At 40.0% G+C, this 27,072-nt stretch overlaps 1 protein-coding gene across 3 annotated transcripts in view; it reads left to right on the top strand.

Annotated features, from left to right (window-relative positions):
- The window catches only part of MYT1L (myelin transcription factor 1-like), a 399,784-nt gene that overhangs the window by 333,994 nt on the left and 38,718 nt on the right, over nt 1-27,072 (top strand). For all 3 annotated transcript variants that reach the window (XM_006863965.1, XM_006863966.1, XM_006863964.1), the window contains 2 exons: nt 327-410; nt 2,199-2,420. In XM_006863965.1, coding sequence (XP_006864027.1) covers nt 327-410; nt 2,199-2,420 — 306 coding nt within the window. The remainder of the gene's footprint in view (nt 1-326; nt 411-2,198; nt 2,421-27,072) is intronic.

The raw sequence follows: 27,072 nt of genomic DNA, 5'->3' as shown, positions 1-27,072 counted from the left end.
TCATCATTTGTATCTTGTTTCTCTCTCATTTCTACCTCTCTTTCAATAAAACATCCTCTAACATCCTTTCTGATGATTCCTGAATACTTCTCTTTCTATAAATTGACCAAGATTCCCCCATCTTTTTTAAAGCATCTCAGTCTCTTAACTCATCATGAAAGGAAATTGACAATGTCTAAAGACTTACTCATCCTCAGATTTTTTTTTTTCATGCCAAGAAACAAAGGTTTTGGGGGAGAAACAAGTCAAAGTAACATCAATTGCAAAGAAAGCTTGCCAGAATTAACAATGTGGGACTGCTTTCTGAAATATTTTTTCTTATTTAGCCTTTCAGGTTGCCCGAGAGCAAAGAAAAGTGGCATCAGGATAGCACAAAGCAAAGAAGACAAAGAAGATCAAGAGCCAATTAGGTATGAGTGCCCAGTGAGATCAAAAATACAGTCGGCATGGCGGCAAGTGTCGGGGCAATTTCAAAAGTTTAAATGAAGCAATGAAATATGACTAAAATAAAGAAACCACATCTTTTGGGGAGCATTCTCTGAATTCAGTAAACAGAGAAGTCAGATAAAAGTCACCACTAATTTATATCTAAAGCTAAAAGCATATCCAATCATTAGTTGAAAAGCATTGTCTAAAGCACAGGTGATGTTTAACCCTAGCCATTAGCAATTATTTATCTTAATGGGTTACACATTGGGCTGCTAACCACAAGGTCAGTAGTTTTTGTAAACCAGCTGCTCTGCATGGGGAAGATGAGACTTTCTGCTCCTGTAAAGATTTACAGCCTCGGAAACACTATACAGAGTCACTATGAGTCAAAACCGACTCAACAGCACAAAGACAGCCAGCCAATATCCAACCATATGGTGAAGAGCTGTCTAATGTTGTGAATAAGCAATATCACAAGAAGTTTGCCTCTACTGCTTGATGATATAAGCAGTTTGATATACCAGGAAAAACAGGTTCATGGAATTATATAACACTAACAGTAAATTTCTGATATTTTGGCATATAAAACTAATTATAGTCTGCCTTGCTTTAAAAAAAAAAAAAGGACCCAAGACAAATGGTTTATACTAAGTATCAAACAAGTTGAAGAAGAATCACATTACCCTCTGCTTCTCATACCAGGGTATTTTTGCCCACTTGAATCTCAAAAAAATAATATGATAAATAGAGTGCTACTGCCTTAAATTTTTCATTTCACTCAGTTTCTTTGGGGAAAGAATTTATTAGCAATTCTTAGCTTAAAAATTATTAAATTGAATGAAAACTTAAAGTAAATAGGCAAACCAAATTCTGAAGAATGCAAACTTAGTAAAATATATATAGGCAAACTCCATAAACTTTGGGGCTTGTGAGTGGCAAATTAAATCACATCTTTTACATTCTTTGAGTTGCATGAAAACTTTTTAAATTTTGTATCCTCTATCCTTAATAGAAAATCTTGGGAAATCTTGATGATCCAATTGTTGAACATTAGCATTAGTTGATGATTTTTCCATTTATTCCAAAAAATTATCTGATCTTGGACTGTGTGCCAATAGCAGTCTAGGAGCTTCAATAAAATAAAGTCATATCTAACTGGAAGGGTATTTTAGGGCTTTCAGAGAACTAAGTAAATAAATGTTCCCTTGTTGCTGTTAAGTGCCGTCGAGTCGGTTCTGACCCATAGCGATCCTGTACAGGGTTTCCGAGGGTGTAAATCCTTATGGGAGTAGAAAGCCTCATCTTTCTCCCGAAATGTTCCTAGCTCTTAAGAAAAACACAGGTTTATGAAATAGCCTTTAAAAATATAACCTCACTACTCATCAGCTTTGCATTTTTCTACCATGAAAGCTATTATTCTGTCCCCAAAAAAGGTATCTTTTAAACACTTGCTGCAATGATCTAATTTTCTTTTTCACATGCTGGAGCCAGTCATCCCTCACAAAGCATAGAAATTTTGTTCTTGGAAAGTATTGTGTCAAGTGTGGAATAAGTTATTTCAGCCAGGATGAAATACTTAATTGCTCCACTAGGTGGTGTCTTTTAGTAATTTTTTTTTTTCTTTTTTCTTTTTTTCTTTCTTTTTCTTAGCCAGTAGAGCATGATTGTTCTTTTTTTTCTTCATGTCAGGTTATTTTGACTTTGTTATAGAGGCTACCAGGTATATGATGGCAAGACAATAAAGTTTATCTCATCTATCTGCTATCCAGATGTCCAGTTCCTGGTTGTGATGGTCAGGGTCATATAACTGGAAAGTATGCATCCCACCGCAGTGCATCAGGGTGCCCCCTAGCAGCCAAAAGGCAAAAGGATGGGTACCTAAATGGCTCCCAGTTCTCCTGGAAGTCAGTGAAGACGGAAGGTATGTCATGTCCCACTCCAGGATGTGATGGATCAGGACACGTCAGTGGTAGTTTCCTCACACATCGTAGGTGAGTAATTATCCTATTGGTTGTTTTTCTGCTTTTGTTTTTAATAGATATGCTGGAAAATATGTCACAAGGCTGGTATGACATGAACTATCTAATCTATCACCTTTATTTAAGAGAAAAGAAAAAGACTGAAAACTATACCTAATTAATGAAGTGCTGAGGTTTGGGGAAAATACATCTTTTTTTTTTTAATTTTTTTGGTAAATCACAAACTTCTTCAAGCACATCTGTCTTCTATAACAGTGGTTTCCAAATACTTATTTTCAATCATGTTCTAAAGCAGGAAACAATGTTTAATGTTATAGGCATGCATGATTATCTGAGGATCGTTATTTATCTTGGAGGCCACATGCGGGACAAGAGAGTGGCATTTGGCCCAGTGGCATCACGTTCAATGCCTAGGCCAAAAATATATCAGGAAATTTCTAAAAGATTCAGGCAACCCCGTTAGTTAGTATTTCCTTCTTTTACAAAGAAAAATGTGCAATTAATTTTCTTAAGAAGAAAAGGTCTGCTTTGTCCAATCAAATGGTTTCATTATAAAAGAGTGAAGCCCCTATGATACAGATAAAGCACAAGAGGCTAATAGATACATTAGAATCAGTTTCCTGAAAACCAGACTGGGGAGAATAGAAAATTCATGAATCTTCTGAACAATGCAAGTGTCATGTCCTTCCATGAAAAGATTTTACAACTATTCCCCTGCTACTTCTTTATCACGGCATTTTTTTCTGTACAAATTACAAACATGCATCCTGAAATTATTTGTAAAGGCATATCGAAAACAGAACAAAGCAAAAGTTCATAAATAAACCAAAAGGAGTATGTGATATTGAGCCTGCAAAACAGCATCTGACAGCTTCTGACTTCACAAGAGGAAAGTAGAATCATACTCAACATCGACCTAAGGCCAATTCTTAGGAAACCGAGGTCAGCTATACCTCCACCCTCCAACCTTCTTATTAAATCTGACACCAGCTATCCATCCCACAACACTCTCAGTAGAGAATTTGATCATTAACTGCAATGGCCACACAGAACTCAGACAACACTCACAATTATGGGGTTTTATCAGGGAAGTTAACAGGTGCAATTCAGGATCATAAATGTTCAGAATACAGTTCTTAGGCCACCACAGTGTTTCCTAGCCATGCCCATAGGCAGGCCTCTCACTTGCCCTCGCACCCTTGGCCTGGCCTCTGCCCTGCATATGCAATGTTACAAAGCTCTTTTAATACTGCTGGTAAATGTCTAAAAGTCCCTCCACTTTACTATAAGCCTCGGTCTGAAGGCACTCAGTTCTAATTTCCCAGTTGAGTGCCTGGAGGCACTGAATGCCACAATCCCTGGGCTTTATTTGCTCGGGAAGCCTGGAAGCCCACTGCTCTGGTTCTCAGTTCTGCCACTCCTCTGATGTCACAGCTCTGTCTCCTGGGTCAAGTAAGTTCAATGTGCAGGATTTGGGATTCAAAAGGATATGTTCCACTCCTGGAACATATTGGAAGTAAGTTCTCCTTTCCTGCTTCTGATATGGCTTCTTTTAAACCTAACAGGAAGGCAAAATTGACCCATCACCTCATTAATTGTCCAAGTATTTACAATCACAATTAACCTTGTTAACAGCCACTCACAACTGAATCAGCATTTTTTCCCACCTTCTCTTACCCTGGACCATCTGGAAAAAGTTAGTTGGTGGGGGTTACAAAGACTATGGCTGGAAGAGACATTGAATATTCACTGCATGCACCACAAAGCCTTAGCATTTTAAAGCAATGTATACGTTTTTAGTAACAAAAGAAATTCCTATTCAGGTAGAATATCCAAACAGTATAAGTGAGTTTAAAGAGAAAAATTGTATTTCCTTTCCCTGGCTCAATCTCTCAACCCACTTCTCAAAGATAATTCATTCCTGTGTCTTCTTTTAACAATTGCCTTTAAATATAAAAACACATGCATCAATATAGATACATTTACACATATAAGCACACACGTATATGTACCCTTCACTGCATTTTAATTTTGCACAAATGAATATTAAGGTAGTTTAGATATCTGCATTAGATCAAGGAGCTTGTCTGTTTGCCTACTATTGCTGTTGTTGTTGTTAAGTGCCATCAAATCCATTCCGAATCATAGCGACCCTATATAAGCGTTCCAAGGAGTGGCTGGTGAGTTTGAATCAATCAAACAAACAAATAAACAAGTTGCCTACAAGTCAATAATGACTCCAAGCAACCCCATGTGTGTGAAAGTAGAATTGTACTTCATAGTGTTTTCATTGGCTGATTTTTCAGAAGTAGATCACCAGGCCTTTCTTCTCAGGTGCCCTGGGATGGATGTGAACCACCAACTTTTCAATTAACAGCTGAGTGCGTTAATGATTTGCACCACCCAGAGCCCAGTAAATAGTAGGCATTTGTTCTTGGATGAATGAATTGTTCAATATTAATACCCAGAAAGCTGCCTCATTCCTCTTCGGTTACAGATGATTAATTTATACGTCCCTATCACCATTCCTGGTGTGGCGCTATGGGTTAATGCGCCAGACTGCAAAGCTGTTTGAACTTCAAGGTCAGCAGTTCAAGCTCAGCAGCTGCTCCTTGGAAACCCTATACCAGGTCGCTATGGGTCAGAACCAACTCAACTGCACTTAACAATAACAACAACATCATCATTCTATATTTCAATATTAAGGAAAATTCTACAAGAAAATTCATTATATATATCTTAATGTACTTGTGTAATGATATCTTTAGGATACATACCTATAAGCAAACACGCTAGTTTTTTTTTTGTTGTTGTTGTTGTTTTAATTTCAGCTGTTAATATTAAAACATCCTCCAAAAATTATGCAAAATATATTGCTCCAGAAAGTGATTTCTCACTTTCCTTCAACAGGTTAACATATCTAAATTCCTCCACCACTCCTCTGTCAGTTTGTCATACTGTGGTTGCTTGCATGTTTCCATGATTCTGAAAGCTATGCCACCGGTAGTTTAAATACAAGAGGGTCAACTATGGTGAACCGGTTTCAGCTAAGCTTCCATATGAAAACAGACTAGGAAGGAGAGATAAACTACTTCTGATTATTTAGTCACTGAAAACCTTATGAATAGCTGTGGAGCACTTCAGATAGCATCAGAATACTGAATATTAAAACATGATGAAGAGCACCAGAATACTGTCAGATATAGTGCTGGAAGGTACACAGGTTGGAAGGCACTCAAAATATGACTGAGAAAGAGATGCTTCCTCAAAGTAGAGTTGAGCTTGATGATGCAAATGGAGAGTAAATTTACTGATGGACCTTCATTTACTGATGAAGCACAACTCAAAATGAGGAGAGACAGCTATAAACATCCACTAATAATCAGAATATGGAAGGTCTGAAGTATGAATCTAGGAAAATTGGAAGTTGTCAAAAATGAAATGGAACACATCCTGCTTTAGCCCTGAACTAAAATGAAAGTCGCCACTACTCCATCCTTATCCACATGCGCCTCAGTTTACTCTCTTATTTGACACCTAAATATTAAAAATTAAGAGACTTATTAATGACTGAGCTCCTCTTTTTTTGGGTTTGTGGCTCTTTCCTGATTTCTTTTCTCCACAGAAATGCATCTTGCAGTAGTCTCTGACATAAACAGTTTGTTCTAATGGACACAACTCATCTTTCCATTCCTGATTGAATCTTGAAGTAGAGATCATATTTAGTGAAGAAAATCACATCTTACAGGCTTATTTTACTCAAACAATATACTACACCAACAAGTTCTCCTTCGTAAAAGTGTGTCATTGTACTCCCTGTGTGGTATGCAAACAACTCATCCCCAGAGCTCTGGAGTTTATGCTCCATTCTTGTTAGTCATCCTACCTTTACTACAGATATAATCAACTGCCGTGTTCAATATTCTGGATCCCTTGAGGAGGGCACAGAAATATAGAGCATGACAGAAATGACTACAACAAGTCCCAGTATCCTTCCCAGTCAGAGGATCACCAACTTGTGCTGTAAAGGGCATGGCGATGCCACTACTGTGGCCATTATTAGTCCACATGGAAAATGGAGCCAAAAGGGATGAAAATTTCAAAGTTTCTCAGGGTTAATTGATGTTCAATGTCATACCTTTGGCAGAGCTTTGAAGAGCCTTTGATGTCTTCTTTTACGTGAAAGCTTAATGGAGAAGGCTCTGAACTTGCTGACATTAGTCTTCTCTGAGGAGGGAAAGGGAGATTGTTTTGTGTGTAGGCATGTGTTTCTGATACATTGGTAAGATCCCAATGTTCATTTTAGGTAGTGTGTGTATATGAAAGGGAAACAAAGGCCAAAGGGAACTTTGGTAAGAGTGTTCGTTAGGATCTGTGGGGGGAGTGGACCTGTGGTTTTTATCTATTCGACAAAGTTCCATTTATTTTTATTAAATAGATAAAACATTGTTTTCTGGAAATATAATAATATTAATATTGGGAAAAACACAACTAAGTGTGTGAAAACTATATAATTAAATCAATAAATGAAAGCTAAACCATTCCTTTTTTCTCAGAAGGCCCATCGCCTAGCCTTGACATATAAAGCAGACTAGCAGTTTTCCAGAGCCCTTAAGGCATCGGGCTTAATAAGATTCCCCAGAAAACCACTGTCTGTACTTTAGAATGTGTGGTTCTTTTCATGCCTTATCTGCTAAGAAAACAAAGAAGCTTTTAGAATCCGAGGGAAAGACTAGACAAAAGAAATCTTACACACACACACACACACACACACACACACTTTTGTATTTCCCCACCCCAAATGGTAAAAACCTGATTAGATGACTAAAGAATTACTTCCTAAGGAGTACTGGTGTGGTGCTGTAGGGTAAGCACTGGATTGCTAACCACAAGGTCAGTGATTCAAAACCATCACCTGTTTCTTGGAAACCCTGCACAGGGTCACTATATAGCACTTAACAACCACAAAGCCATAGGAAACTGATGTTCTGTCCATTTACTCTTGACAGTCTTTAGCTGTTGCTGTTAAGTGCCGTCAAGTTGGTTCCAATGCAGAGTGACACATAGCGCCACACCCAGACTCCTATGGTTCAAAGGTACTCAGTGTACACCAGGAGTCCTAGCATGGCGCTGCGGGTTAATGTGCTGAACTGCAAACTCGGTTTGAACCACAAGGTCAGCAGTTCAAACTCACGAGCTGCTCCTCAGAAACCCTATACAGGGTCGCTATGGATTAGAACTGACTCAAAGGCACACACAACAACAATATTGTACACTGAGACTGCTCACTCAAATTTCTTTCTCAGAAGGGTAACACTCACTGCATAGAGTCTGAAGATTCTATCAAAATAATGGTGTTTATCATGGACACCTGGTATGGTGCTATAGGAAATTCACTGGACTGCTAACCACAAGGTGGGCAGTTCAAATCCACCAGTTGCTCCTTAGAAACCCTATACAGTGTCACAATAAATCAGAACTGACTCAATGGCATTTAACAACAACAATCATTAACACATGCTTCTAAGCAACCACATCATCCTATTTGTTGTGAAATTGTTTCCATTAAATCTCATAATCCTGGAACAACTGAAGTTCATTATATATTTTAAGGACTGAGAAGGAATATTTCTTTCCAAGTTTATAAATCAGAGCAGCGTCTGAATAAAGACAGAGCTGATATGAAAAATAGAAAATGTTTTGTGTTAGATTTGGGATTGGCCAAGTCTTTCTAGAAGCAATGTTCAAAATAAAAAATAGGTCACCAGAACCAGATGCTGTGTCATATAAACTAGACAAATGTTTCTATTGAAACGTGCTACTGATACTTAATAAAAAAGTCACCTCCACCAGTAAGAGATGGAACATTTTATAAGCACATGCCTTTAAGATAAATTCATTTCTGCTATTTGAGGTTTTCACAGTCAGACATAAAAGGCCTATCCTTTCCAGAAATATAACCTATGATGTTGTTGTTGTTGTTGTTAAGTACATTAGAGTCAGCAGTTCCGACCCATAGTGACACCGGAGAGGGTTTCCAAGGATCTACTGGCAAATAAAATAACCCAAAAAGGAAGAGTCCCTTAGATAATTCTATAATGACAACTACAAGCTGAAACCCAGACAATACTTGTTGTTGGTGTAGGTGCCATTGAGTCATTACCTACTCATAGCAACCTTACGTGCAGCAGAACAAAACACTGCCCAATCCTGGGCCAACCTCACTACTGTTACCACGCTTGAGTCCATCGATGCTGCCACTTGGCCAATCCATCTTGTTGGGTGTCTTCCTCTTTTTCTCTGACCCTGCACCCTATAAACATGATATCTTTCTCCAGCAACTGGTCCCTCCCGAAAATATGTCTGAAGTATGAAAGATGAAATTTGGCCATCCTGGCCTCCAAGGAGCACTCTAGCTGTACTTCTTCCAACACAAATCTGTTGGTTCTTTTGGCTGCCCATGGCACTTTGAATATTCTCCTACGATACCATAACTCAAAACCATCAATTCTTCTTTGGTCTTCCTTATTCACTGTCCAACTTTTGCATGCATATAAGATTACTGAAAATACCATGGCTTAGGTCAGGTGCACCTTAGACCTCAAGCTGACATCTTTGTGCTTCAACACTTCAAAAAGGTCTTGTGCAGCAGATTTGCCTAATGTGATAATGTCGTTTGATTTCTTGACTGCTGCTTCCATGAGTGTTGATAGTTGATCCAAGAAGAATGAAGTTCTTGACAACTTCAATCTTTTCTCCCTTGATAAGAATGTTGTTTATTGTTCCAGTGGTGAGGATTTTTGTTTTCTTTACATTGAGATGCAATCCATATTGATGACTGTGCTCTTTGATCTTCATCAGTAAATATTTCAAGTGTTCTTCACTTTCAGCAAGTAAGGTTGCATCATCTGCATATCTCAGGTTTTTAATGAGTCTTCCTCCAATCCTGATGCCACGTTTTTCTTCATATAACCCAACTTCTTGGATTATTTGCTCAGTATGGTGAAAGACTACACCCGTCGGGCACCTTTCTTAATTTTAAACCATTCGGTATTTCTATGTTCTGTTTGAGTAACTGCCTCTTGGTCCAGGTACAGATTCCTTATGAGCACAATTGAGTGTTAAGGAATACTCATACTTCACAACGTTGTCCATAGCTTGTCATGAAAATTTGCCTCAATTTCAGTTAACACAAACTGAATTGAGGTTTTAACCAGGATCTTAACCAGGGGAAGTCAACAAGGCTAGTACGTAGTACCTATGATGTGTTCAATTCCATTTATTGAGCATTATATGATTCTTTCTATGTGACAAGCCATGCATCTGGTAAAATAGAACCAGGTGGATATGGAAAAGAGAAACAGAGCATGATCATCAATGGTAACTTGCAGGGAGAATGTGGGAAAAGGGTAAGGAATGAGGAAACTGGGGATGTTGTCAGTAGAGTGTCTCAAATGAGTTAGTATGGATGGTAGAAAAGAACAAAGATAGGTGGGGTTGATTTGAGAAATAAAATGCTAACTCTCAACATTTATACACAGGTCTTGATCTGTCTGGCCTGTTTCTTTCAACAGTATTCTCTCCTAGCACCTTATTAGCTAGCCATTGGACCTACTGAAATGAATACTCTGCAGTAATCATCATATTTCATGCCTCTGTGCCTTCCCATCATCTAGAATGTCCTTTCCTTCATCGTCTTTCAACCTCCTAAATGTTGCTTCCTTCAAAATAATAGTTGAGCTTATTATGTGCCAAGGAAATTTCTAAGCACCTTCACATATTGCGCCTTTGATTTTTATAATAACCCAATAAAATAGTATTACAATTATGTCTAAATAAAAGATTAGGAAATTAAAGCAAAGAGAAGTTAAGTACTTGCCCAAAAGCATAATTTGTAAGTGACGCAACACAGTTCAAATCTTGGCAGGTTGACTTTGACAAGTCATTGCTCTTCTTGTCAATGCTAACTTCCTACTTCATGAGTCTACTCTTTTTAACAACAACAAAAAAATCAACTTGGGAAAATTGTCCCTGACTTTCTCTCTCCAAGTGGACCTATATCTTCTTCTTTGGACCCCGACCAAATGGTTGTTTTTGTGGTTGTCAGGTGCCATCGAGTAGGTACCGACTCATAGAGACCCTATGTACAACAGAACAAAACACTGCCCGGTCCTGGGCCAACAACACAATTGTTGCCACACTTGAGCCTATTGATGCTGCCACTTTGCCAAACTATATCGTTGGGGGTCTTCCACTTTTTCTCTTACCCTCCACTTTACCAAACATGATATCCTTCTCCAGTGACTGGTCCCTCCTCACAATATGTTTGAAGTGTGAGAGAAGTTTGGCCATCCTGGCCTCCAAGGAGCACTCTGGCTGCACTTCTTCCAACACAGATCTGCTGGTTCTTTTGGCAGCCCATGGCATTTGCAATATTCTCCTCCAACACCATAATTCAAAAGCATCAATTCTTCTATGATCTTCCTTATTCACTGTCTAGCTTTCACATGCATATGAGATTATTGAAAATACCATGGTTTGGATCAGGCTCACCTTAGTCCTCAAGCTGACATGTTTGTCGTCAACACTTTAAAAGTTTAATGTAATACGTTGTTTGATTTCTTGACTGCTGCTTTCATGAGTGTTGATAGTTGATCCAAGAAGAATGAAGTCCTTGACAACTTCAATCTTTTCTCCATTGATAAGAATGTTGTTTATTGGTCCATTAGTCATGTTTTATTGTAACTATCTGTTTACATGAATCAGCCCTCACTAGATGAGAGTGTCTTCAATCCATGAAACATTTATTTGTCCATATATCCAGAGTCCTAGTGTTGTACTGTTGGATAAGCACTAGACTGCTAATTGCAGTTCAAAACCACCAACCACTCCTTGGAAACCCTATACAGAGTCATGATGAGTCAGAACCAACTTGACAACACTTGATAACAACAATATATCCAGAGAACCTGCGTAGGTGCCTTATTGCAGTTAAGACCGTGGCCAGCTTTACCAAAGATTGTGTGTGTAAACAGAAGACACTGAGGGATTTCAATTTATTCTTTACTCAAGGCATTCTCTGATGATAAATTCAAATTCCACAGAGTGAGGGAATGAGAAGATGGATCCCTGCAGTAGACAAAACTTACAGCTTAGATACCTCAGAATTATCCTTCATTTAAAGACCCTGTGTGGACACTCTGGAGTCCTGGTGTGGTGCTGTAGGATAAAGCATACGAACGTAAGGTTGGTTTGAACCACAAGGTCTGTGTTTCAAGCTCACCAGCCCCTCCTCGGAAACTCTATGCAGGGTCACTATGAGTTCAGCAACAATGGACACTTCTGCCTTTTCCCAAGTCATCCTCTTTTTCTCTATGCTCCCTCTTCCTGTTTCTGCTACTGATCTAAGGAAATGAAGAAGACATTGCCAGAGATTTCATCAAATCAGGTGGCAGTTTTGTGTTTTACCAAAGCATATTGGAAAAAAATCATATTTCATTTTTCAATACTCCCCAATTTCTGAGGTTCTCTGTAGACAGAAAGAAATGAGGAAAGGGGAAAGAGGGTCAAAGGGAAAGTGATCCCTAAAGGGAAGTTGTAGATGTTCTACCAGGGGAAGGAAGAACATTTATGTTCAGTGGTAACCAGTGTACTGAACTGATGACTTTACTATACTCCTGATCCCAGGAAATTACTAGTGGTTGAATTTCTCTTTGGCTTAAACAGATTTACATGTTCATGGGAAAAGAAACATTACTCTGTACTCTGTGTTTCATTCAAGTTCTTTTCTCTGATTTTAGAATTTTTTTTTTTTTATTATTATTGCCAGAAAAAAGCCTAGGTTGATGGGAGCCACCATTAGCCCTAAAGAATTCAGCTCAAAACTGAACACTTCAAAGGAAGTATTCTCTGCAAGAGTGTTGTAATTCCCCAAAGGAAGAGGGAAGATTTAAAGTTGATATCTTACTGAGAGAATAATTATGTGCTTTTGTGCTGGGCAAGGAGTGTAGGGACTCTTGTCCCTTGACAAGATCAGATCTACACACCACCCATTGTTTGTACTTTAAGCCTCCTCTCCTCCACATCCAGCCCCCAAAGAAGAGATTAGAACTCTATTCGTGCACTGCTCTGATGAGCTACAGATGGTAAGAAATGCAATTCCCTCAACTCCCTGGTCTTTGCCTCCCATTTGAAAAAGTTCAAATGCCTTCATTGTTTGTTCTTGGAATCATTTCTTCTGGATAATTGGCTTTATTGGTTCCATAATTATTTGAGAAGGAATTTAGGGTGATTTAAATTCACTGCCCTTTAGAGCAAGACTTCCTGCTCAGCCCCTAGATTCCCCATATCAAGTGCCCTTAGGGCCAGTCCCCCAATGCCCACTACCACCTTTTACTGCTACTGCTTCCTAAAAGCACTGCAGATGTTCCAATTCTTTTTTATATAATACCCATATTTTAGGATTTGGCAGGAAGCATTTGGGAGGGGGAAACTCAGATCTAACATCTGTCTCAAGCTGTGAATTCCAAAGGGCACCATGAAAAGTTAAAAGCTAAAGGTTACATCTGTTACACTGCCTCTGCCTGAAACAGCCAATATTTTTGTACAATATTTACTGGGGGGTGGAACAGAGTCATATTTTATTTTTACAGGATTTTTTTCTCCTGAAGCACTTTCACATTCACTATCTCATCTTTCTATCCCCAGAGTCTCGTAAACATTCAACAAATGTTGAATGACTAAATTTTAAGCTTCAAAAGAAACTTGGAAAACAACTCATAAAGCTGAATTATCATTTGTTCCATGAGCACTGTACTCGTTTCCTAATAATTTCAAAATTAGTTTTCTAAAATACAACAAATGTAGTGACTCCAACCAAAGCACATGTAGCATCTCAGCTTTCACAGGTCAGGATTTCAGTGGATGCTCTGCTCAGGGTCTCACCGGGCTGAAATCAAGGGGTCAGAGGTTACATTTTCACCTGAAATTCAGGTCTCACTTCTAAAATATCTCTCTCAGATTCCTGGCAAAAGTCAGTTCTTGAAGATTGTAAAAGTGAAGTTCCTGTTTCTTGCTGGTCAGGTCCAACTTTTAGTTCCTTGAGGTACTAGCTACATGAAACCCTCACAACAAAATAGCTTACTTCTTCAAGGCCAACAGAACTTGTTGTTGTTGTTAAGTGCCATCAAGTCGGTTCCAACTCATAGTGTCCCTCTACAGGGTTTTCAAGGCTTTAAATCTTTACAGGACTGGAAAGCCTCATCTTTCTCCCACAGAACATCTGGTAGTTTCAAACTGCTGATCTTAAGGTTAGCAGGCCTATTCATAACCACTACACCACTAGAGCTCCTTATAGAAGGCTTAGTCATTCTTATTAATTTGATCATCATCCTTTCATCCCTAACAATTATTGTTATGCTTGAAGACACTCTACTAAGTATTATTGCATGCATTAGTGCAGATATGAAGTCAGACCACCTACGGAAATGGCTCTTCAAAATGTTCATTCTCAGGGTTTCTTTTCCTAACAGCATTTATAAAAGAAGCCAATAGCAGTTACTTTTCAATTGATCTCTTGGGCAAGCGCAAAACACTAGGATTGGATGGAAAAAGTCTGCATTTAGCTGTTTCCAAATGTCTTTAAGATTTCTATTTGTTTATGTAAATGAGGCAGGCTGATTTGTCCCTTTGCCCATTCAGAAGGGCAGACTACTTCTGCTGGGAGGGCCTGGAGGAGCTACATGGAAGTCTGGGTAATCCTACAGCAATCCTGTGGCTGTACCTCCTTCATCCTGACCACAGCATACAGGCTGTGGCCCCTGAAGAGGAGACGTCCCTAGGAGCAGTAGAGAGAGTCCAGTGTTTTATCTCCATGTCCTGTCATTACTACAAGAATTTACAACTATTGCATACAGCTTCCACTTCTAGGAAGTCTCAATTCATTTTGACTATAAACATGAAATGATCTTAGTTTTCTAGTATTGTTTCTAGTTGCCCTGAATCTTTTCTGAGCCTGGCACTCTTTGAAACCTTTCTTCCCCCTAAGGTAAGAGATTGTCCCATGATGACAGTTATTTAGAGCTCATAATGTATCGGTTGGTTTTGGTTATTAAAATAGTTGTATTTCAGCTCTTAAAATTCATTCTTGGTCTTTGAAAAATGTCATTCCCATATTTTAAAGCACTCCCTAAACCCCAAGCTTCACTCCACCATCAGTGACTTGGGGAAAAGGACAAATTGCTCTCCCCTTCTCTTCCCAGCCCCTCCAGCATTGATGTTGGGGTGTGGAGGAAGAAACCCTAAAGTAAACAGTCCTTTAAGGGTCTATAAGTGGTCCTATAGAGCACCTGTACAGAGTAGACTCTTGTCAAAACACTTCACTTCTTCAAACAGTGAGCTCCTTTATTTTCTCATTTCACTAAGTGATTGAGTCTTTCCAGTTAGGTGCAACTTGTCAGCAAGCCCAGAGTGGTGGTGACCCATCCCAGAAGCCAAACCTAGGCATAGTTACTGTTTCAAAGATGCATGTGAAAGAGAAGGATTATCCCAAGAAAGCAATATATGACAGCTAGGATGGCAGAATATTCCAAAGACTCATTATTCAGTTGGTAGACCTATGGGTTGTAAGGGGAACATGTAGTAGAAACAAAGCTATTGCAAAGCCTTCCATTCTCCCTCAAGTCCCCATTCATTCACCAAATGCTAATTTGGTGTGAAACACCAGGATCAGCTGGAGACCCAAACATGAGGTGCTAACCTTGGTCATAGTGTGGTAGAACTGTCTACCTGGCACAGAAACTGTGTTCTCAAAACAGAGCATGCTGTCAGGGGCTTTTTTTTTTTTTTTTTGGGGGGGGGGGGGCGTGATTTTTGGAAAAACATTCCAAGCTACGGCTCTTGGATTTAGAAGAATGAACAAAGCCATCTCTTTGCACGGAGATAGGAAAGAATCCAATAAATAATCTGATGCAGAAATATATGGAGCTAAGAGGACCACTTCTCTACTCCTTTCCACACAGAGTGACTGAAACCCTAGAGTCCCTGAGTGCAAATCTTAAAATTGCTGCTCTCTTCAATAAGGTAACTTTGATGTTAAATGCAGGAGTGGTTGTTACCAGTTACACTGCAAGGTGTTTGTTTATTGATAAAAAGCTTTCAATCATCTTAAATAAATTATAGGAAATAAGTTAAATGGTATTATATATATATATATGGAGCACAGTGCCACTGTAGGATAAGCACTAGACTATGATCCACAGAGTCAGCAACTACCAACCTACAAGTGGGAGAAAGATGAGGGTTTCTGTTCCTACTAAGATTTACAGCTTCAGAAACTCTGTATAAGGTTTCTTTGAAACGAAACTGACTTTATGGCACTTGACAACAACATTAAAATATACAGTACTAATATTTGTATGGGCTCCTGGTATGGCACTGTAGGATCAGCACTGGACTGTGAACCACAGGGTCGGCAGTTCAAATGCACCAGCTGCTCCTCGGAAACCCTATCCTGGATCACTATGATTTAGAACTGACTCGATGACACTTAACAACAACAATATTTGTATATTAATAGAGGTGTGGTGCTGTAGGATGAGCACTGAGTTGCTAACCACAAGGTCAGCAGTTCAAACCCATCAGCTGCTCCTTGGATAATGTGCTTTTGATACCCTATACAAGATCGCTATGAGTAGTAAATGACTTCAAGGTACTTAACACCAACATATACACCACGTTGTTGTTGTTGTTGTTAAGTGATGTTGAGTCAGTTCCAACTCATAGCAACCCTGTATAATTTTAGTGAGGAGCACATGGTGAATTTGAACTGCTGACCTTACTGTTCAAACTGACCATGAAGGTCTTATCCTATGGTGCCATACCAGGGCTATATACATATTTAGTATATATACTATATATACTTTATATTATATATACACATTGTATAGAATAATACCAGTACCAATTGCCCCCAAGTCTATTTTGACTCATGGCAAACCCATGTGTGTCCAAGTAGAACTGTGTCCATAGAGTTTGCAATGGTTGATAGTTTCAGAAATAGGTGAGTCTACCTATTTTTCTTCTAGGAACATATGAACTTAAACCTCCAACCTTAGCTGCTGAGCTGGGAAACAATTTGTAGTACCCAGGGACTCCCGTATTATATTTACCTATTTGCCTTTGATTCTGATTCATAGCAACATACATGTGAATGATGTTCTTTAGTGCTGTTGAGTCTGTTCTGACCCATAGCAACTCTATAGGATTTCCAGGAGCGGCTGGTGAACTTGAACTGCCCACCTTGAGATTCAAACCGACCTTGCAGACCAGTGCATTAACCAGGACTCCATACATGTGACTTGTTGTTGTTAAGTACCATGGAGTCGGTTCTGACTCATAGTAACCCTGCACAGGGTTTCCTAGGCTGTAAATCTTTACAGGAGCAGAATGCCTCATCTTCCTCCTGAGGAACCGCTGGTAATTTCGAATTGCTGACCTTGAGGTTGGCAGCCTGACTCGTAACCACTACACTACCAGAGCTCTTTATACATGTGACTGTTGTTGTTAAGTGCCGTAGAGTGGATTCCGACCCTGTATAGTGTTTCCAAGGAGCAGCTGGTGAGCTTGAACTGCCGACCTTGCAGTTCAAACGGCTTTGCAGTCTGGTGCATTAACCCACAGCGCCACACCAGGGCTCCACACATGTGACTAGTAATGGTAAAATAATAACTACCCACTGCCATGGAGTCATTTACAACTCATAATGACCCCATATAGGATTTCTGAGACTGTAATATTTATAGGAGCAGACAGAAAATAATAAATAGCAAATAAGATAGAATAACAAAAAGCAAAAATCAGTGTAAAGAAAATTGGTTTGCATTCACATTGTTGAAGTGTATCTCTTACGGGAGTATTGTATCATACTCTTGAGTCTTGCTGAACCTTATATTCCTTTTCTACAAAACAGAAATGATGAACATCAAATTGAGGCTGACTCTAACCTCTACCTACTGTTTAACTGTTCATTTCCCTGAAGTCTCACAGTTATTTGTTATGGAGTGTTCTCATTGTACACAATTACTTACTAAACTGTGAACAAAAGTTTGTCAACAACCCACATCCCTACATTCTCTCAGATCGTTCTTTTCTTAATCACCAAACATCCACAAACAATTGTATTATCTATTTCCCCCCTGGACATTAAAAAAAAATAATTTCAGTATTTTTAGCTGAAACATACTACCAAAAAAGGCCCTTTTAGGCTAAAGTCCTGATTAATATTTTGGTGCCTCTAAGATCTCGTTTTGAAACCCTTCTAAAGGTTTTGCCTGGAACCTTAATTTGGAATTCTACGTGTGGGCGCCTGGTGCCGAGATGTCTGGAGCCAGAGCAAGCTGGTGGAGCAATAGATTAACTATTTGCTGCCCAGAATTTCTTAAGATTCTGTGACTTTCCAAATCTAACCTCAGAAACAATTCAGTTTAATTAGAGAACAGTTTCTATAATGGTCTGTTAGAGCTTAATTTTCAGAATTTACTCTCGCATTACACTGAAACAGCCTGTGGGGTTTCCTTCATTGGCCGGTCGATGGATGTGTAGACTTTTTTCCATTAAAAATCTCAACCAGCTCCACTCTCCAAGAGCCTGCCTAGACTCTGTCTGTGCAGAAAGCAAAGTAAAAGTAAATACAATCTACCGCTAGATGGCAGTGCTTTCCCTTCGTGTAAAGGAAGTTTGGCATCCGAAACAAAGCTGTCTGGGTCAGATCCATCTACCAAGATTTACTTCCAAATTTGACCTAACACAGGCGATTTCCTCACGGGATTGGAATGGAAGAATCTGAACACAAGGATGTTTAAATAAAATGCATGATTCTTCGAGCTGGTCGTAGCCTCCTAATTTAGTTTCTGAAACTCTACCTTGAGTATAAAATTCATTTATTAAATACCTTTGCAAGAGCGAACTGGAGTCTCTCTCAAAATTAGAGCAAAGAGTTATTGAAGAAATAAAAAGTCCAGAATGGGTAGTGTCTAGGCAGGATTCACCAAACTCCTCTGGTGAAAGAGATTTTTCATGGGTTTTTTTTTGTTTTGTTTTTTAATTACAGAAAATTCAGGAACTTCCAAAATAAAAATCTGATTTTCTTTGAAAATCTGGTAGTGCAATGGTTATGAATTGGGCTGAGAGCCACAAGGTCAGCAGTTCAAAATTATCAGCTGTTCCGCAGGAGAAAGATGAGGCTTTCTGCTCCCGTAAAGACTTACAGTCAGAACGACTAGATGGTGCATAATCTCCACCAGCAGCACCAGGCAATTTTTAGGGATTCCTGGTGTGGTGATGGAAGATCAGTACTTGCCTGCAAACCACAAGGTTGGCAGTTCAGACTCACCAGACGCTCCTTGTGTCACAATCTCCCTGGTCACTCTCTCTCAGTGGTCTAAAGAATTCGTCCCCACTGAGTCACACTTCTCATTTACACACTGGTACAACAATTCATCACTCAGAAGCTCTTTATTGCCAAAGTGAAAGTCCACTTCAAAGAGAAGTGGGCCTGTCTCCACCAGAGGAGAAGACATTTTGGGATTAGGGTGCATGGATTAAGTAGAGTTTTCTCCTAGATGCCCTTCCCCAGGTGTAGGTCTGATGCTGCCCCTCACTGATTATGCCTTACTAAAGGGGAGGAATATTTATTTGATTTTTAGTAAAGGAGTGCTACCTCTGTTTCTTTTGTGGTTGTTTTCTCTAGGTGCTGTTTTATGGGCTGTCTGCTTGGTGGTCAAGCCGTTAGGGTTCCTTCACTAGGTTCTTGTGCTTTATAGCTAGCTTTTTTTTTTTTTTTTCCCTAGAAGCTGGTGTTATTTTTGTTTACCAGGGTCTCAGGTCTTGTTTTTGTATCCTTGTCTCCAAGCTGTCCCTCTCAATATTACTATTTTTGTTGGACTAGAGATGTCTCCCCTTTCTCTTGATCCCTGCCTAGTAGAAGAGGACTCAGGTCAAAGAGGTAGATAGGAAGCCTAGGGGTCAGTGGTCCCAAACTGTCCCTAACATTTGCCACCTGAGGAGAGAAGAACCTCAAAATCTTTTGGAGAATGGGGCACCAGCTCAATATGGCTACTTCCTGCTGATTTTAGATATTGAGTGGTGGAAGTTCCAACTCTTCAGCTTACTCTCTCCCTGTATGCTGCAGTTCCTGTTCCCTCGAAGTAAAAGGCGGATATCCAGTTCTGGCCTCACCCAAAGTGTCCAGTGACATGGAAATGCCGGTATAACTGTGCAGAACTTGAATCTTATTGGCCTAGAGATGAGAAAAGACAAATCTAACTATGAAATTCACTATAACCAGTCTCTCTCAAAGTCAGAGTAATCACAAAAATGACTGTTGGCCCAACTAAGTGAGATAGGAACCCAGGCCATTTATGAGAAAACGAAACCTAAAGAATGGAAATTCCCTAACAGGAAAAGTCAGTAAGTTTCACCTTTTCTAACTCTGTGCCTTCTTGCTTCTGTATAATGGCTCACCCTCCTCAGCCGCCTAGTGTACTTGATATCAACTCCCCTGCTACCCCCCTGCTAGCAACCCTATAAAACCCCCATAACCCTGAATAGGTGGGCTCAGTCTTTGGATGCGAATCCACTGAGCCAGGTACCAGCAGAGTAAACCCTTCCTTTCAATAAGACTCTACATGGTGTTTAGCAACTGCTTTAAGCAGCTCAGGTAACAGAAGGAAAGGCAAAGCAACCATTAGGGCAGTGAGAACAGTCCTGTTAATGGAGTACTGGTCTTTATTTTTGTGGCAGATTCTAGAATGCTATTGATGTCTTCTTGTACCTGTCCTGATTGTTTTATATAAAAACAGCATTGTTGCTTGAGATACAAGCAGGTTCCTCTTTTAGCTGCTGTGAGAAAGCTTAAGGACACTAGCAATGAAAATAGTTGCTCTTGTAACAGAGTCAGTGTCTCCCTGGTTTTGACAATGGCTCTGGCTGTTTTCCTGTTGTTGACTTCCTGTGCTGACTGGCTGGTGGCAGCTAAAGGGCCTGATTGGGAGGCGAGGGAGAAGGAAAGTGAGGTTGGAGATATATTCTGGCAGCAAGAAAAATGTATTGCCTATGCTGTAGTTGGTGCTAATGGTAGGTAGATATTGCTTTGGTTTTAAGAAGATATTTAGCCCCTTGTAAGGGCATCCTTGCAGTACCTGGAATAATAAATTCAGTTAAGGGAAGGGTCAGGATTAGGCGGCTCTGTATATCTATGGAGTGTGGAGTTTGGGGGGTCTATGGAGGCACATTGTGGGTCACAGCAGGAAGTTGTTAGCCAGCCATGCATCTGGGACTTAAAAGATCTGTGCACACTGAGTAGGGGAAATAGATCCTCCTGGGATTCCTTTGCTGTTGGAGCTGATTATGTAAATTGGAAATTTAGCTTCTTGCACATTTGTAAGGGACTTGAAACTCTCTCAGGTGGAAGGAGATGAGTTGTAAAAGGGTTAATGAAGGGGAGGGAAATCCTGCGAATTTGCTGTCTGGTCAATACTCCCATGTATCTGAGTGAATGTGTCCCCACTCTTGTAGGGGATATAGGGCGAACATAGCACTAACTTCTAAGAGCTAGACATAGCCTATAAGCTCTCTGTACGTTTAGATAATGAGCAGTGTAGTTAACTATTTGTAAAAATAATGGTGAGACAAAAGAACTCAGTCCTTAATTACACAACAGTGGAATTTTATGCAGCCCAGTGGGACCACTCATCTATGCCCACAACTAGACAGAAGTAAAGGGATAAGGAGGCTGCCAAAAGATTTTAAAACAGAGTAGGTTGTAAATTTGACTTACTGGCCATGTCCATGGTTACCAAGGTCCATCAGGAAATATTGGAATTGTATGAGTGAGAGTACTCCTCGACCCCGGGACCGATCATTCCTCTTGTTTCTCTGCCTTGTAACCTCCTTGTCATTTCCACAGGAAAGAGAGGCAGTCACAAGCTTAGTGGCCGTGTTTCCCACACTTACGTTTGAGGAATACTCATTTGCCCCTTCAGGGTCAGTGCTGGCACTCACAGTGCAAGTACCCATCTCACTAAAAGCATTCTTCCTTCTCCCTGGGGTCACCAGAGGTAGCAGATGCAAATTGAGCTGCAATGGGGGCTGCACCAATTTTAGCTTTTTAATTGCTATAGACAGCAGTGTCTACTTCAGTAACAGTTGCAATAACTTGGAGAGTCCCAGTGCCATCTTCTTCAACTTGCGGCAGATATCAGAAGCTGACTGGTAATTAAAATTGAAATTGATAATAATGTTAGCTTCCTGGGAGTCAGGATTCAAATTTGTTTATTTCTTTGCTGCCTTACTATCCTTCCTCTAAACACTGCTGGGTCTCATCTTCGCTCTATACTACCTATGACACTTTGGTAAAGTTGACAGGCTTAATTTTGACTATGGTTTATCCCTTCAGCTAAGCACATTAATATTTGATTGCAATATGTTAACTGTGGGCTGCCGTCACAATTTTGTCCCTCTTATCTACTGTATAGTACTGGGAGAGCAGAATGCCCACAACCTTCTATGTCAGATCAAATATATGACAAACATGCTTTGGCAGTGCTCAAAATGTGGGCCTTTTTATCCAGTGTGTAACAGTGTGAAACAATGACAGAAAAATCCCTCTAGTTCACACAACTTAGTATACAGTTATCAAACTGCTCAATCAACTTTCCTGGATCCTGGAGAAAACTGCCTAATTTCTCTTTACTTGATTCCAAGTCTCATAGACTGAATAGGATTTGTAGTTTTACAAATCTCCTCTGGCTGTTACTGGATTGGGAGCGTCCTGCAAGAGCAGTACAGTTGGGAGGCTTGGAGCTAGAAATGAGGCATAGGCTGGAGAGAGGAGTGGCACATGTCCCAGGTGGGCAGTAGGCATTTTACTTAGCTCTGTCTCTTCTTCTTTCCTTACTTCCTTCAACATTTGGTCCCCAAGGTTATTCTAGGGGTCTCTCTATCTCCATGAGAGATGCTTCCAGACATCCCTGTCTCAACTGGGGATGGTCCCTTAATTGTATGTAGGTATCTCTGACCATCTACTTTCTTTTCTACAAAATAGGTCTCCTTGTTGGATGGTGTTATAGTTCAGGGTTCCATTGAAGGGTCTTATTTCCTGATTGCCTAGAATATACTCAGACCATGTGGTGTTACAAAAGAAGGTTAACTTCTTTTTCCATTCATCTATCAAAGCCTAGAGTTTCCCAGTTCTACAACAGGCACCCCAAGGGAGTTAGAGCTGGGATAGGCCCACTTTGTTCCATGTTTCTATGGGAAGAAGAGAAAAGGCATGTGCCCCCCGTGTCCAGCATCCTAGTTTTGAGTGGTGGCCCCTAGAAGGATTTACTCGGATGTCCCTACAGTCACCTTTGAATTCCCATAAGCTAATCAATCATACCCTGACCCCATGGCAGGAGACTGTCAAATTCACTGTAAGGTGTCTCCTCACTGGTGGTAGAGGTGCAAGCTGTCAGCACTAGTCCCCGTCTATTCTGCACTTAATGTCCTGTGTATCTGGAATGAGAATTGGTATTCCTTTGGTCCCTTACTTTTTAGCTTTGCTCTAGACTCTGTGTTTGGGTGATGAAGATGCCTGTACTTTTGTTGCCTCCTTTTCCACAGTTTATGGCCAACAAATATGTTCTGAGTTGTGGACAGGTGAAGGCCACTGGAGCTAGCATCAAGCAAAAGTGTGCCTTGGCACTCACGCCATCTATCCTCCTCCCAGAGGATCACGAAAATCAATGCGGCAGTCTGACCCATATGTATCTGGGTTGGGGCCAAGATTCCAGAGAACTTGCTCTATGAGAGAGTTTTGAAAATGTCTAGCAATTGCTCACTCATAAACCACAGGGTAAAGTTGTTGTGTGTTGTTAAGTGCCATCGAGTTGGTACCAACTCATAGCTACCCTACATAAAGTAGCTACCTGAAAGTAGATGAAGAGATGGTGGCAGAACTCAGGGAGGCCCTGTCCCTCAGAGAAACCATTGGGGTGAAGGCCATGAGTGCACTTTGGACACAGATTAATAGTTTACAGAAGGACATCCCCACCCACCCACCCCCACTCCCAGGCCTTCAATGCAGCTAAAAGTGTGTTCCTCTAGAAGTTTTGAGGCTAGAGGTTTAAACTGCTTTAGAGCTGCACTCAACCATAATCAAACAAGGCACGGCTGCCCAAGCTGACTTCAAAGCACAAACATTTCAGGTTGTTTCTGCATGAAGTGAAAGCAAGCTCACATAGTAGAGCAAATTCATCTCTTACTTCACAGGAAGAGAAGAGGGTATAGAGAGTTTTCATGTCACAGATGCAAGAGGATATCTTACCCGGGTTTCTGCCCCAAAGATGTCACATTCTCCTTGGGCCCTCTCTCTCAGGGGTCTAAAGAATTTGTTCTATTGAGTCACCATTTCTCAATGACACACAAGCCTTCACTCGGAAGCTCTTTATTTGAAAAGTGGAAGTACACGTCAAAGAGAAGTGGGTCTGTCTCTGCCAGTGAAGAAGACCCCTTGGGATTGAGGTGCACTATCTCTGTTGGACTAGAGATATCTTCACCTTCTCTTGATCCCTGCCTAGTAGAAGACGACTCAGGGCAAAGGGGTAGATATGAAGCCTAGGACCCAGGGGTCCTAACCTATCCCTGACACTCAAAAACCCTATACAGGGTCAATATGAGTCAGAACTGACTCAACCTCTATGGCACTTAACAACAACAAAACAATAGGCAGTTATGGATTCCTGGTGTGACACGGTAGGATAAGCACTGGACTGCTAACTGAATGGCAAGCAATTAAAACCCATCAACTACTGCTCAGAAACGCTGTACAGGGTCACTATGAGTTGGGACCAACTAGACCACACTTAACAACAGACAATTGTGAGATCCCTTAAGCATTGTTTTGTTAATCATGAAAGTTTGAGCCAATCAGCTTGTTAAATCTAAGAATATTTGGGGAACTGCCTGAATAAATACTCTTTCTGGGAGCAGGAGGTGCTGGAAGAGGTTGGGGACACGAGCCTGCAGGCTTCCAGAAGCTTTCTGGCTAGCTGACTTTTGAGAGTTTACTCAGAATGAGCATAAACAACAAAAATGGAGTCTGGCCTACATCCTAGGCAGAAATCTTCCCTTAGGTTAAACACCTAGATTTTTTGGGCTCCTTTGTGTCCCATTATTTGTCATTCCTAGTTGGCAGTTTTATTAAATAAAACTAAGTAATATAAGGATGTCATCAACTTTGGTACTGGATTTCAGCTTAATGTCTAGGAATCTGCTTTCTTTTTTTTTTTTTATTTTTTTTTTTTATTGCAAGCCTCACTTTATTGTGGTGGTCTCTGTTGGGGTCCTGTGTCGGGTTCCTGCCTCGACAAAGGGGTGCCTCGACGAAGCATGAGTTTCACGAGGGTGGGAGATCTGGTAGGCAAAAATATAAAATAAACACAAAACAGACACAAAGAGGACAGACACACAAGTTTGATGCATGTATGGAAAGGCGAGAGAGAAAGAAACACTCTGAGACCAGAGTGGATGCAAGCTGACAGGCAGAATAGCCTTGCTGCCAAGGATGCATGCAGAACTGAATCCACCTCAGTCTTTTATTGTCATTAAGGAGGAAACAAATACAGAAAAAAATATTGGTAATCATTGTGGAAAAATGTGACTGATTATACGACAAATCTTTTTCAGTGAATCACAGACATTCTTAAAACATTTGCTGAAGACATAATGAGCCTTACAGTAATCTAAGATTATTATTGTATAACAAGTTAAGCAAGCAATTTTGGGTTATGTATTAACTTCTAGGTCTTTGTTACCTAGGCGAGCTACTTGCAGTTTCCAAAGCACATGATTTTATTGTTACAAAGAACTACAAGTAAATTTTAAGAAAAGTTAGCTAAAAAGAGCCAAGTTCAGTGTTCATTAGAAATTCTAATTCCTTCTGCATATGTTATGTGTGAAAGGTACATGGTTTCATTTGTGAACAAAATTATAAGCAGTTAATCAAAACCTAATCTTCTCTATATGACTTTTATACTTTCAGGGAAGTCTGGGGCAAGTTTACACTCATTCTAACAGTACAATCTTTTATTCTTGTATGTTTCTACCCTAATTTCAGGATTTATAAATGAATACTGAAATGCTTATTACTATTATAAGTCTAAATGTGTCGGGATCAAACTGATTATCTCTTAGCACAATCTAAGGGAGCTGCTACTATTTCTTTCATACAAATATTCTTGTAATTTTACTTTTTCTCTTGTAAGTGAATAATCTGGACAGTTTTTCTTCAGGGTCGAAACTATCTTACTCAGAGGAGGTTGCTACTATTGTCTGCTAATTAAGTATACTCATAATCCATCTGAAATGTCTTTCTATTACCCCAATATAGCTATTCTTGCTCATAAGTCATTTGGGGAGGTTTTACTGATTCAGCTCCAAAGGGAAGTTCAGCTTTATTATTGTACATCGACATCAAGGGCTTATGTTTTAAGTTAATATCAAACATAACTGAATATATTGATAAGGAACAGCGTCAACATTCCTGCCAAGTGGCCAGAGCTTTGTTTCTCAGAGAGCTTTGTTCCCAAGATCTTATGCACAACCCACACCTCGAGGGTAGTGACATTTACAATGGTGCCATTAGAAGAATCATTATTTTTGTTAACATCATAAGAAGCCATTTTCCCAGAAGCTACAATTATCAGAGTTAAGAGCATAAAGAACAGGTACAGAATGCACAAAAGTACAATTAAGGAAATTGCACAGAGGTGGCCAAACAGTGAGTTCGCCAAAGGCCATAGAACCTGGGACTACGAGGGGGTCACTTCCTGGGCCCTCAGGGTCCATGCCTCGCAATCCTGAGGAGGGCCTCGAAGTTGGATTTTTATCCATGTTACAGGGCCTCAACTTCTCAGTTGTTGTGAATGCTGTCGCCAGCAGGTCTCAAACAAACCTGCAATATCTCTGAAGTATGCCCATTATGAAAAATTTGAACGCCTGTTATGAAGAATTAGTTATGAAGAATCTGAAGATTAATCACAAATGAAAAGTCAATTCTAATAATTAGTAATTAACAGGAAGTTCAATTTCAATGCATTTCCTCTTGCACTACTTTTTTTTTTTTTTAATGCCTTATTGTGAGTTATGTGATAGTTTACATGAGAGAACATTAGCTTCACATTGATCCCATTGTATATAATTTCCTTGCCATGGTTACAATCCCCTCCATGCATCATCCACCAACCACAGGGTATACCCTGCAAACCTGCTCCCCGCCCTCCCTTGGTCATCAGCACACAGCCCCTCTCCCTCTCAGGGTCTAAAGTCCCCAGCCACTCCATCACTCCATGCCAGGGACCAGCCTGGACACTTTGTGAGAACTCAGAGGGAGGTACAGATTCGGTGAATGAAAAAATAAAAAAACACTCCAAGACTTCAATGGTTCATTTTGAGTCTCAGGCAGATGGTGGTAATGGCTTTTTCTGATTACTCCCTGCTGACTGCTGCCTTGACTGTTTATTTCAAAATTGTTGCTTCTTATATCCCATTTAGAATATACAATGATCTCATAACAGTCATGTACAAGCAGTTACAAATCAATCAAATATTATACTGTTACATCAAC

The sequence above is a fragment of the Chrysochloris asiatica genome, unplaced genomic scaffold, assembly GCF_000296735.1.
Source record: "Chrysochloris asiatica unplaced genomic scaffold, ChrAsi1.0 scaffold00058, whole genome shotgun sequence".
In the NCBI taxonomy this organism is placed as follows: Eukaryota; Metazoa; Chordata; class Mammalia; order Afrosoricida; family Chrysochloridae; genus Chrysochloris; species Chrysochloris asiatica.
This window is presented reverse-complemented; position numbering and strand designations above follow the sequence as displayed.